Here is a 12,794-nt window from a genome sequence, read left to right on the forward strand (position 1 = left end):
TTCATTATTCTTCTATTCTGTGTTGTGTACTAAACAAACATGATTTCAGGTATCAACCAATGTGAGTCTATCCCCTGTCAGAATGATGCAGAATGCAACAACTTCAACTCCTATTTCACATGTACATGTTTAGCTGGGTGGCAGGGAACTCTCTGTGACACAGGTAATCATTTATATTACAGCTTGTAATGCCTTGAATTGCAGGACAAGAACCTGCTTGGAGATCACCACTATGAAATAATACAAGGTTTACTAGGAGATAGAATTGCCATGTTTTCAATTATTAAGAACATTATGATTAATCGATGACAATCTATTGTACATGGACTAATTAAGTAACCTGTCTAATTGTACACTTTGTTCAGGATCGCTGTGCAGTGCTGATAAAGCAAATGTCCTTGCATACAGGAACTTGTCAAATAATCTCAACATTTCTTAAACAAAAGAATTTCCTTCAGTTGCAAATCAACTTCTGTTACATATTAATGGATAACACACTGCAATGACAAAAAGTATCATTCAAGTGGCACAAGTTGAGTTTATTTTTATTGATTTTTAATATGATCATAACATCAATGAATGTCTTTGATGGCCATCATCAGACATTGTTAGCACAGTGGAGGGGTCAGTACACGTTTCCTAGAAATCTAAGTCTACAGTATCGTATGCTATATGATGTCATTGAATCATACTACAAGTACCATGTCAAATGCAGTTCAAAACCTTTAAAGCATATAAACTCAGCTTGTGCCCCTTTAATAATTCATGTTCATATTGTTGTTTGATCTATAAATTTTGTACCATTTGCAGATTAAATATGATGTTCAAGGAAACCTATTTGCAACACATGTTCTACTAACCATCTAGTATTGATTGTACTTTTGAATACAACTATATTATTTCTTATAATGTGCATGACTTGCATTATGAATAACACAACCTTCATGATTCTGACATAGATATCAAAGAATGTGCCAGCAACCCATGTCAAAATGGGGCACCCTGTATTGAGGCAACAAATGGGTACACTTGTGATTGTATTCCTGGATGGATAGGTGACCGCTGTGAAATAGGTAAAGAGATCCACCAGATGTACTGTCCAACAGTTGTCTGTAGCTATGTAGTAATGTAATGTCAAATTCTGTCATCTTACTAACAGTCTTATATTGTAGCCAATTGATGGAACAGTCTTACACTACAGCCAATTACATACCATGTAACAAACAATCTACAACTAATTACATAGCATTTAACAGTCAACAGCCAATTACATACTGCATAACAGTCTATCTACAGCCAATTACATAAACTTTCTTTTCATACTTATGATAATGTTCTTTTCTCCAGACCTATCATCGTATGATTAGCACAAGGCAAAATAAGAGAGAAAACTTCCTTTTTCATTTTAAAGATTCAAAACTTAAAACCTACCAAATGAGATATATTTTGACCAAGACCAATCAATTGTCCAAAGATTTAGCACCCTCATAATATTAACTCCTTTTCATACATTGAACCATTGCTTGCAACAGAAACCAAACACTGAGAGTGAGACATGGGTAGGTTTTATCTCCAAAGAAAAAAATCGCTTATTATGCTTTCATTAATTTTGTTATGCAACAGCATATTGTCCAATGAGCTGGGTTACTTTTTGAAATTCTCCCTAAAAAAACTGGAAATTTCTCTATTATTGTGCTTTGAAATAACACAGTTATATTAATTGATGTTAGTGTACATGACTGTACATGTTACATTGCTTCCATTCAAGTCAGTCTGTTATGCTCCATGGACATTATCATACAATGTACATGCCATTGGAGATATCATTGACTGTCAATCATACTCTTAATCTGCTACTAGTCTATCATCTCAAGACATCAATAAGGTAGGCACTCACCTCGTAAATTAGTACCCAGCTTTGTAGCCTTACTGTCATAGTTGTTCTACACATTAACAATGTAATGATAAATATAACTGTAACTACGAATTAGTTAAACTGCTTTGACGTTTATTGAAAGCATAGAAATTTTTAAAAAATTCGTTCTGCTTGAACTGTGCTATTTGTAAGATATGATCCCCAACTGTCTGACCTTAGACTATACATACAGATATATGTACATATGGGTAAATTTTCAAATAGCAACAAACATATTACAGGGTTATATTCTGCATTGTTTTATGACAAATATTTGAAATAAAGAGACAAATGCTTTTTCATGAAATCTTTGTAATGGATTTCTATAAGATATTTTATTTCTTTAAGACAATAGATTGCATTAATATGTGACAGTGTAATCACATTATGTTATGTGATGAGAAGAACATATTTAATGGCAGACTGGCTTACCTTGCTGAAAAATATCACATTTTGAAGTTTGAAAGTTTGAAATTGAGTACATTTTTGCTCTGTCTAAGAAGGTGAAGGGTCGTTATGGTTATTCACTTGTATGTAACATATAGACTGGTGTGATACACAGACACATGTATGCAATACAAATGCTGACAACTGGTTCTATTTGTTACATCTCATTGCTAATCAGACATTGATGAGTGTGAAAGTTCCCCATGCGAAAACGGAGGTACTTGTACTGACAGAATAAATGGCTATCAGTGTACATGTGCACCAGGCTGGATTGGAACAAACTGTGATATAGGTAAGTGAATCAAAATCAGTGAACTGAAATATTAACTTTTGATATTCATGTGTCCAGGTCTGCTGCTCTATTTTGTCTCTGGGTCTTGCTAGTATGACCGTGTATATAATTACTTGCTCTAGGACTGCTGCTGTATGGTATATTTTGGTATAGATCATATGCATTGCAGTGTTGGGCATTGAATCTGCAAGTGGTGGCATTTATCTAAGTTTTACTGCAAGTTGGAAATATATTTACCATCTACTGTCGAGTTGGCTTATCAATGAATAAACTTGGTGTATGCTAATTTTCCTTTTTCACAGAAATTGATGAATGCGAAAGCAACCCATGTTATCGTGGGTCTACTTGCATTGACCAGGTAGATTCCTATCTCTGTGATTGTGTTCCTGGTTGGAGTGGTATTCACTGTGAAATAGGTATAGATCAGAATATATGGTTATATGTTAATGTATTGACTAACATGTGACTGCACATACTAGTATATGAACTACTAGTATACATATTGTACTATCGGATATTGTGTTAAAATGGTGTACTTGTACTTATGGACTTGGTTTTACTAATACATGGGGTCAAAGATGTACTTACACATGGAGTCAATTGTACTAACAACATAAACTAATTATTCACATATGAACTATGTTGTACTTACACATTGACTCGGACATGTGGAGTCGGTTGTATTTACATGTTGTGTTTACGTGTGAATATAGTTGCTGTTGAACTAATTATTTGGCTAAATAAATAAATGATAATACTCGTATGAAGTTGTGCTTACATGTGGACTAATGAGGTTTACTTTAAATTTGTACATGTGGAGTGAGTGGTACAGGTGGAATAAATATATGTCGTTCACATTAATCATATGGACTGCATTGTACTCACATATGGGGACTAACTGTTACTTAAATATACACTAACTATTGTGGTTACATGCACATACATGTTAATTACATGTGAATAAAGGTGTACTCGTATATAGACTAAGTTATCCTTACATGTACATGCAAGTTCAGTTAACACTGATACTTTATATTGTACTATATCATCACAAATCAATGCAGTAGTTGAACTTATGCCACCAAATATATAACATTGGTTATAGTCGTGTGTTTGAAGTTCAAGAAATTAATAAGAATGTGTACCAATAGTTTATGTGCTGATGAAGACTACATTTCACAATTTCAAAGCCATTAAATGAAACAAAACTATGAACAAAAGCATGGATACATTGAAAACTAATAGAAATGCATTGATCACAAACAGTGTCACATTTAAAAGTATTTATTTGGATATAACCATATGTGAAAGATAACATATATAGTTTTTTTTTTGACAAATTGTAAATTATGCATTTATTTAGAAATCATAGAGTGTGCAAGCAACCCATGTCAGAATGGTGGCGTGTGTGAAGAACTAATCAACAGATTTCAGTGTCAATGCCAACCTGGATGGACTGGTGTTTTCTGCGAAGAAGGTAATTTTGTCATCAATTATCATATTTATGTTGGGATGTGATTTTAAACACATGCCATTCTTTTGTGTTTTGTTGATTTTGTATTATTAAACCCAGTGTTGTATTTTACAACATTCTTGTATGAAGTTGTATGCTAGTGCATACTTTCTTTGTTCCAATTTGCAGTTCTCTCCAGGTTATACAAATTTGCTTTTCAATTTACATTGTATTTTTCAGTCTGGTTTGTTTTGGGGTATCAAATTATATGTACACAGACATGTACTCAAAACTTACCATTTTCGTATTTTTTGGTGTATTTGATGTTCTGTTTGTACACATGTAAAGTATGCATAATTGGAGTCAAGCGTGTGACCGCTTTCATGATAGTTTTATTTTTAGTGCAGTGGTGTGATGTTGCAGTGGTAAACATGTCACCCTATGGGTGATGTTTCATCATTGTATTATTTCTCTATTCAAATTTAAATCTATGCTTGTGTAGATATAAATGAATGTGAAACTGAACCCTGTCAGAATGGGGGAACTTGTGTTGATCTGGTGGACAGACACAGATGTTTCTGTGTAGCTGGCTGGAGTGGAATAAACTGCACAACAGGTATACTTCATTGTATGAACTATTCAATATTTTGACATAGGCGGTTGAAGTCTTAATGGGACAACTGTGTGTCATGGTGTTGGACACAAGTCACTTGTCTTTTACTCTCAAGATACAATACACTTGGTTCTAGCTAGATTGTGAGCGCCTTAGATATTCAAAATATTTGTACTGGTAGTAGCACTTGACTGCAATTCTTGACACAAGTAAATGTATAATTTCAGACAGCACTGGCACCAGAATAATGCACACTTAATAGTATGGCTTAGAGGTGCTCAAGGTTGGTATACATACATAGGATAAATTAGTTGAATTTTTCAATGAACATTTGTATGGACATTGTGGGTTTGGGGGGTATTGTGGGTTGGTATACTTTAAGTGTCCAAAGGATGAGCACATAAACTTAAAGTTGATTTTACATATTTTGCAATGAAAACAGTAAATGTATTAGGGAGAGATTGTACTTTGTAAACGTGAATACTGGTGAAGTTATCAATGAATCATGTTAATTTTAATAGTACCCTAAAACATCAAACCCATATTTTATTATAAAAACAATCATAATATTGTCAGCCTCATCTATTGGACCACTTTAAATATGGCAAATGTTGGTCTCTATTATACATACATGTAGAGCAATCCATATGCACCTAATTACTCTTTAGAATACACAATGACATGGTTTTCATGTGGTGGTGTACAGTTTTGCACGAGGGTTTTAGATGTTACTTCAAATCCTGATGAAGATGATGCAGCGTAAATATTTATATTGTATATGATGTACTCAGAAACAGATGAAGTCTTTTGTAGCAGTAACCCATGTTTGAATGGGGCAATTTGTGTAAACAGTAATGACACTTATAGCTGTGTCTGTGCCTCTGGCTGGAATGGAACTAACTGTGAAATAGGTAAAGAGATAATGTTTACAAATTAGCATCGGTTTTTGGTTGTAGGGTGTAGTGAACGGTAATGCATTCAGACTACAATGTATGTAGTTATACATGTAGTACAATAACCTGCAGTAATAAAATAAGGTGTGGGATTACTCTTAAACTAGTAAAAAGAAGACAAACAAATTATATTATGAGTTGAGACAAACTGTCTTAAAGTACCTCCAAAAAGATCAAAAAATGAAGAGAAAATGAACAGTAATTCATTGTAGATTTGTAGGTTATGTAACCTGTGAAATTGCAAATTTGCTTATGGTGTACATATAGAATGTAATGTAATATTGGTTGTACATCCATCCTGATATATCATAAGTTTCTTTTACAAATCTCTAACTAGACATCAATGAATGTGAAAATGCCCAGTGTCAGAATGGAGCTGACTGTGTAGACTTAGTGAATGGATATGTCTGCCTTTGTGTCACAGGCTGGACAGGATTGTTCTGTGATTCAGGTAAACCTTAACATGGGTGTGGGTACCACACACATATTGCACCTGTCATTGTAGTGTTTCAGATAGAGAATTGTTTGCAAATCATGGAACTTTTACTTTAAAGTGTTTGTGATAAATTTGACATTGGTGATGATGCCACATGATGTCCTGCACTCATCTTTCCATATTTCAGGCAATGTGTAGTTAGCAAATCATTGAATTCGATTTTTTACCTGAAACTGTTTGCCATAACAATGTCTAACATGAGATGACTTTGTTTGTATTGATTACTTTCAAATGTGACTCTGATATCACATGGAATTTTGCATATCATCAAAAGTAATTTCCTTTATTAAATCACTACACAAGAAGGTTTTTGGTGCACAATGATTTGAAAATATAAAATTTAACTTCTCAATGAATTTGATAATTTCTCATCACATATATTTTTATGTAAAATACAGAAATTGATGAGTGTGCCAGCAATCCATGTTTCCATGGAGCAACCTGTGTTGGACAATTTGGTGATTACGAGTGTCAGTGTACGGATGAGTATACTGGTACACGGTGTGAAATACCAATAGGTAAATACACATACAGTGTGTCCACCCACAGCATGTTATCACTTGACATAGGCTTTTTATGTAGAATTAAACTTAATCCAGTTGATAGTGTTCTACCTCTTGAAACTTGAGAAACAATGTCCAGCAGATTTATGTAGGACAGAAATAGTTTTATAGTTTAAAAACAGCAGCAACAACTTGAAGAAATACAGAAAGAACAACAGTAAGCTGAAAATTCAAAATTCAGGATAGTTATTATTCACAAACAGATATGAATCAACCAAAGAGTAGTAACATGCAACATCTAAACAACAACCTTTTGGCTTTGACTTTAAAACTAAATAAATTTTCAAATTTGATATTCTTTTCAACTTTTTTTCACACAGGAAACACACACAAATAGCTGACTTCAAATTTTGTATGCATTTTTGGAAATGTCCACCATTTTAGAACTTTAGAATCTGACTGCATAAATTTGATTTTTGAAGTTGAAGTTGAATTCATCTTGATGTTGTGAATAATGATGTGACACAAATAGATGCTTTTCATAATTTGATTGGTAAAGGTACCATTTCAAAATGTATTTCAAAATAGAAATTGCATAACATTTGCAAACTCATACTTTTTGGTATGGCAAAACTGAAACCATTAATGATTTATCCTGTACCTTTTCTTGCTTGCATAGACTTAGATCAGTGTGCAAGTGAGCCTTGTCAGAATGGGGCAACATGTATAGATTATGTCAGTAGATACAGATGTCTATGTGCCCCAGGATGGACTGGAACAGAATGTGAGACAGGTATGCATGCTGGTAGAACAGTTGCATTTGTTTTAGAGTTTCAGAGTTACTACAAAAGTGACATCAATAAACAGAAAGGAGGGATATTCCTCAAAATAATACACATGGTACATATTAAAGTGCTCAACACCAGACTTTTAATACATGAAAATCCTAATTGGGGTATTTTTTACCACATAACCAATGTCTGTGTAACTAATTCTAGTCCAGGAAATATGATCATTGACACATAAAGGCAGTTGAGGAGAAAAGTGTGGCAACATCTTATTTTTAATGGAGCTACAGAAATCACAATTTCATGTTTTTTAAAAGTACAAATTGAAAGTTACATACATGCAAAAATCAGTGATACCCTGTCTGACCATTCATTTGCTTTTACATATCAGACATTTCAGAATGTATAAGCAATCCATGTCAGAATAGTGTCACCTGTGTTGAACAAGTCAATGGCTATGTATGTCAGTGTGACATAGGATGGGGTGGACAACACTGTGAAAGAGGTATTTTTAAAAACATATCTGGGTTTTGCAAGTGTGAAGGATATATTATTGTGTGGTGTTTTCAGATATACTTTTGAGTGATAGGTTTGCAAACTATGGACTCAAAGTATAATCATCACTTGTCCTTTCTTTCTGGTGTAGTATTGCTGGTTTTGTAGCTGTAGATTCAACCTCACCTGCACTACAGATACTCATACACTACTAGTAGTAGTAGAAGTAGTAGTAGTAGTATGTCTCCTATCTGGCACACCAATATTGTAGTTGGACTGACGGTAGCTTTATTCACAAATTCAGTAGTATTAGTTTGATTAAGCACAACTGAAAAAAAGTAGTTCTATAGTCATGGTGGCTTGAATATGATGAAGTGCCTTGCACCTGCAGAATATTAACAAACTTCAATAATAAGAAAATGAAAGGAAACGTTATAAAGCACATATATGTATTGATGTACAATGTACATGTATACATATAATTTGACATGTTTGACATAAGCAAAACTAAACTCAGAAATACTCCTGTCATAAAACTGACAAACTTTCCCTTCAACAGTCTCTTACTGTTCAAGCAATGCATGTGAGAATGGTGCCACTTGTTATGACATTGTGAATGGATACCAATGTGTCTGTTCACCAGGATGGACAGGAACAAATTGTCAAACAGGTATACTACTGTATATTGTAGAACTTGACACTAATGACATGCTGTGACCCTTGACCCCTGCTAATATTTGTTCACTCTGCAATCTGTTATCTGACATTTGAGTAGTTAGTAACTTTACTTTGATTTATATTTCCATGATTGTTAACCCCACTGCAGTATTAGAGTGTTTTGTTTCCTTGTATGGGTTTAATTTGGATTATGTTGCTGTGCTTGACATTAGCTTTGTCAAAGTTTTACAACTTGCAAATATTTCTTGAGAATATTAGTTTATAGTACATTTAATGCTAGTATTAAACCTGAAAGCCATGTATGAACATGCAAAGTATGTTGTGATAAAAAGTGTTTTGCATACAAAGTGTAGTCTTTTGAACATTTGCATGCAGATATTTTAGCAACTGGCATCTTGGTTAAAAGGAAGTTACCAAAATCATATCGTAAATATATACCTACTGTGATGGGAATGTTATCATTGCATAGTAAAATCTTGTTTTGTTTAGATGTAATAGAGGGGTTGAGCAACCCTTGTGAAAATAATACAACCTGTTTTGAGCTAGTTGATGGTTATCAGTGTAATTGTACTGATTGGTGGACTGGACAGCATTGTCAAACAGTTATATTTAAGTGGTGGTTAAACTCGGCACATTAGGTGTGGTTATTTGCCATGCTAAAATGGCATTAATTTGGTAGCACTTTGATTTGAATGAGTATTACTTTATACAAAGTGATACTTTTATATTTGAGTATGGACTTCAGTATGTGACCCTGTTTAATTACTCTACCAAATCTTAGAATTTAAGGTATTGTAGCATATTAAAATTAGGAATACATAAATATTCATACACCCGATCCTATGTCTTAGAATTTTATTACTGTATCAACTCCACATGTGAGAATGGTGCCACTTGTAACGAAACTGTCAATGGACACAAGTGTATTTGTCAACCAGGCTGGACTGGAAGTAACTGTACATCAGGTAGTAAACCATTGTCTGTTTTGTTTTTTTTGGGTTTGATGGTGGTTGGTTGGTTAGTTGGCTCAAATGTGGGATCTTAGTGGATTTGAAGTTCTCTAAATGCACAGTGTGAATATAGTGGTCTAATGATCCTAGTTTGCACTGTAATAGATTCACACTTTATCCTTTTCTCCACAAACATAGGAAGTTCTACATTGAAGCTGATTTCATTGCACTAGAATGGTTATTTGTGTCTCTTACAGGATAGGTTTGTGGCACTGAATATTTTTGAACACTTGCAACACCACAGGCGTATGAATCAATCATGCATGAATATTTTTATTTTGATTCACAGGTTATTTTTTTAAACATCAGTGATAGGTGTGTATATGTATAGTGTACATGTTTGATATGCATGTTTTCTACCCATGATTTCTTGTTTTAGCATTATTTTGGTGCAATACTGGTGAGTGGAAGATGGATTTCAAATGCTTGGGATTATGTATAGTCCTACGCGTGGGTTGAGAACTTCACAACAAAGAAAGCTTCATGTTGGCTTCAATACCAATTACTGGTGTTGTGGACAAGGTAATTTTTGTTTTGTAATTAGCATTAAATAGTAGTCCATTTTGACATTTTTTGACAGATATTGATGAGTGTGCTAGCAATCCTTGTGAAAATGGTGCCACCTGTATTGATGAAGTGGATGGGTACCAGTGTGAATGTGTGCCTGGATGGACAGGAATACACTGTGAAACAGGTAAAGAATTTTACAGTTACTATATATTTATTATAATAATGCTTTATTTGCAGAAAAATGTAATGTCCATGGTAAATGATACAGCTGCTAGCTTGTTTGGATAGACTATTACCCTGCAAAGAAAATCTTGGAGGTTGAATAAATCTCTTAGTGGTGTGAGATCTGATTTTATAAACACAGCACTTTACATGATGGACACATTATGTTAGGATGGAAAGGGATGGGGAAAACAGTGGAAGGGAATTTTCATGAATGAAAGGAGGAATTTGTAATATTGATAATACAGAATCGAATTATGTGTGAGGCATCTAATACTATATTTAGTGTTCTTGCTTGGAAAGAATGGATATTCTCCTAATGCCATATGCCATGCAAAATGTAACCATTGGTATTACTATTTTTTGTTGCACATTATAATTTACAGTGAATAAACGTTTGACAATGGGTAACACTGAAGTAAAGCACTTCTTTAAATGCTACACTCCTTTATAGCATTCATATCCAATGTAAAAATATACTGTTTCAATTGGTTTAATTACAACCCTAGCATGTGGCTTTTCTAATGTGATCAATTAGCAAATGAAACAGTAAATTTTACACTTGGTGTGGATGCTATAAACGATTGTGGTACATACAGAAAAAGCTTTACTTTATTGGTGTTATGGGTTGTATTATTTACTCTAAAATGTTATGATTTGATCCATCATAATTTTTCACTTCTGAATTTTGAATTTGCGCTCAGATATAAATGAATGTGTAAGCAGCCCCTGTCTGAATGGGGGACTTTGCGCCAACATGTTGAACAAATATTGGTGTCTTTGCCCTGCGGGGTGGATTGGACAACATTGTGAACAAGGTATAAAAGTGTGGAAACTTCGTACTGTATTTCAGTACAACTTAGTGCTGTGGAATGCAGAAACACCTGACATTTATTAATAGTGGAGTGGTTTGGTTGTGTTTTTACTGATATGTGTTGCTCAGGTTTTTCTAGATTGTGTGTTTGATTGCAGTGCATTAATCACTTTGTGGATACTATTTTGATTGTAGCACATGATGCGATTGCTTTAAAAGAATTTCCTGCATCAATGAATCTTTCAGTCTACAGTTAACTTACCTACAAGTGTCACCATTATGTGGGCTAGAGCCCAGTGTTGTAACTAAGGCAAGCACGCATGTAGGCAAGATGAAAGGTTCTTAAAAGCACCCATGGGGTGCTCACTTCGGTTGATCGAGTACGGTAAGTTATTATGTATAATACCATACCAGATCTGATTCGACGAAGTAGCAATGAATATGGTATTAAAATTTAAAATTGTGGTGTTTTGTAGAGTGCTTTGAAAATGAATTAAGTTTAAACTGTGAAACAATGATGTTTATAGTTTGTTATATATCTCTTTCATTGTATAGATATAGTAGAATGTGCCAGTGACCCTTGTCAGAATGACGGCACATGTCTAGATGACTTGGATGGCTATGAGTGTAACTGTCAACCAGGTTGGACAGACAAAAATTGTGAAACAGGTAGACTTCTCATTACTTTTGAAGTGAATAATCTTCAATTAATGTTAAAAAGATTCTTAAACTTTGTAAATATATCTTTTCTATTTAAATTTTAATTTGCTACTATTTTATAACTAATATATCTGTTCACCCTATCGTAACTTTAAAAATATACACCTTCTGATCTTAACATATATTTTTATTGTCATAAAATCATTATTCTTTTGTGTATTTGATAATCATAATGTATTTCTATGATAATTTAGAGTGAATATAGCAACATTATAGCATATTTACATTTTTGATATTGAAGAATAATAGACTTAGAAAGATATAATCTTAATACTAAGAGCTGCTTATCAAACGTAATTACTAACCCTATCAGAGTGAGTTATGTAATATTTAGCTGATAAATATTTGCTTCTGTAAACTGTTATTAATTAGAGATAATTCACGGTTTACAAATATTTCCTCATAATTATTTTTATTATTGATTTTGTGATTATACATATGTGTTCTAATTTCTTTAAGTAAATGGCGACTATTAAAAATAATGCATATAATATGTGTGTGTGTAGAGTTATATGTGACAAGTAATTTTAAAATGCATTGTTTCTGTATGTGCAATGCTATGTGTCAAAAATGGAAAAACGAATTTCAATAATTCATAGTTATGGTTAAGTGATACAAAATGCAAATCATTTCCTTTGCAGACATTCTCGAGTGTGCTAGCAGTCCATGTGTTAATGGTGCCACATGTAGTGAACAACTGAATGGATACATCTGTGTCTGTGGGCCCGGCTGGACTGGAATACTTTGTGAAACAGGTGCATTTCTTAGAACATTTCCTATGTGTAAATCTAACACTAGAAGTGAATTGTGTAGTAATTCTGATCTTAATGTTAAACTCTTCCTGTTTTTTTAATAACTGTTGTAATGCATTAATAGTTTTTAATT

The 12,794-nt window shown here is 33.5% G+C and overlaps 1 protein-coding gene across 1 annotated transcript in view; it reads left to right on the forward strand.

Annotated features, from left to right (window-relative positions):
- Positions 1-12,794, forward strand: part of LOC144435341 (uncharacterized) — a 97,460-nt gene that overhangs the window by 18,989 nt on the left and 65,677 nt on the right. The window contains exons 27-34 of the mRNA XM_078123937.1: positions 50-163; positions 960-1,073; positions 2,541-2,654; positions 2,957-3,070; positions 4,018-4,131; positions 10,224-10,337; positions 11,745-11,858; positions 12,551-12,664. Of these exons, the coding sequence (XP_077980063.1) occupies positions 50-163; positions 960-1,073; positions 2,541-2,654; positions 2,957-3,070; positions 4,018-4,131; positions 10,224-10,337; positions 11,745-11,858; positions 12,551-12,664 (912 nt within the window). The remainder of the gene's footprint in view (positions 1-49; positions 164-959; positions 1,074-2,540; positions 2,655-2,956; positions 3,071-4,017; positions 4,132-10,223; positions 10,338-11,744; positions 11,859-12,550; positions 12,665-12,794) is intronic.

This window comes from Glandiceps talaboti, chromosome 5 (assembly GCF_964340395.1).
Source record: "Glandiceps talaboti chromosome 5, keGlaTala1.1, whole genome shotgun sequence".
Lineage (NCBI taxonomy): Eukaryota > Metazoa > Hemichordata > Enteropneusta > Spengelidae > Glandiceps > Glandiceps talaboti.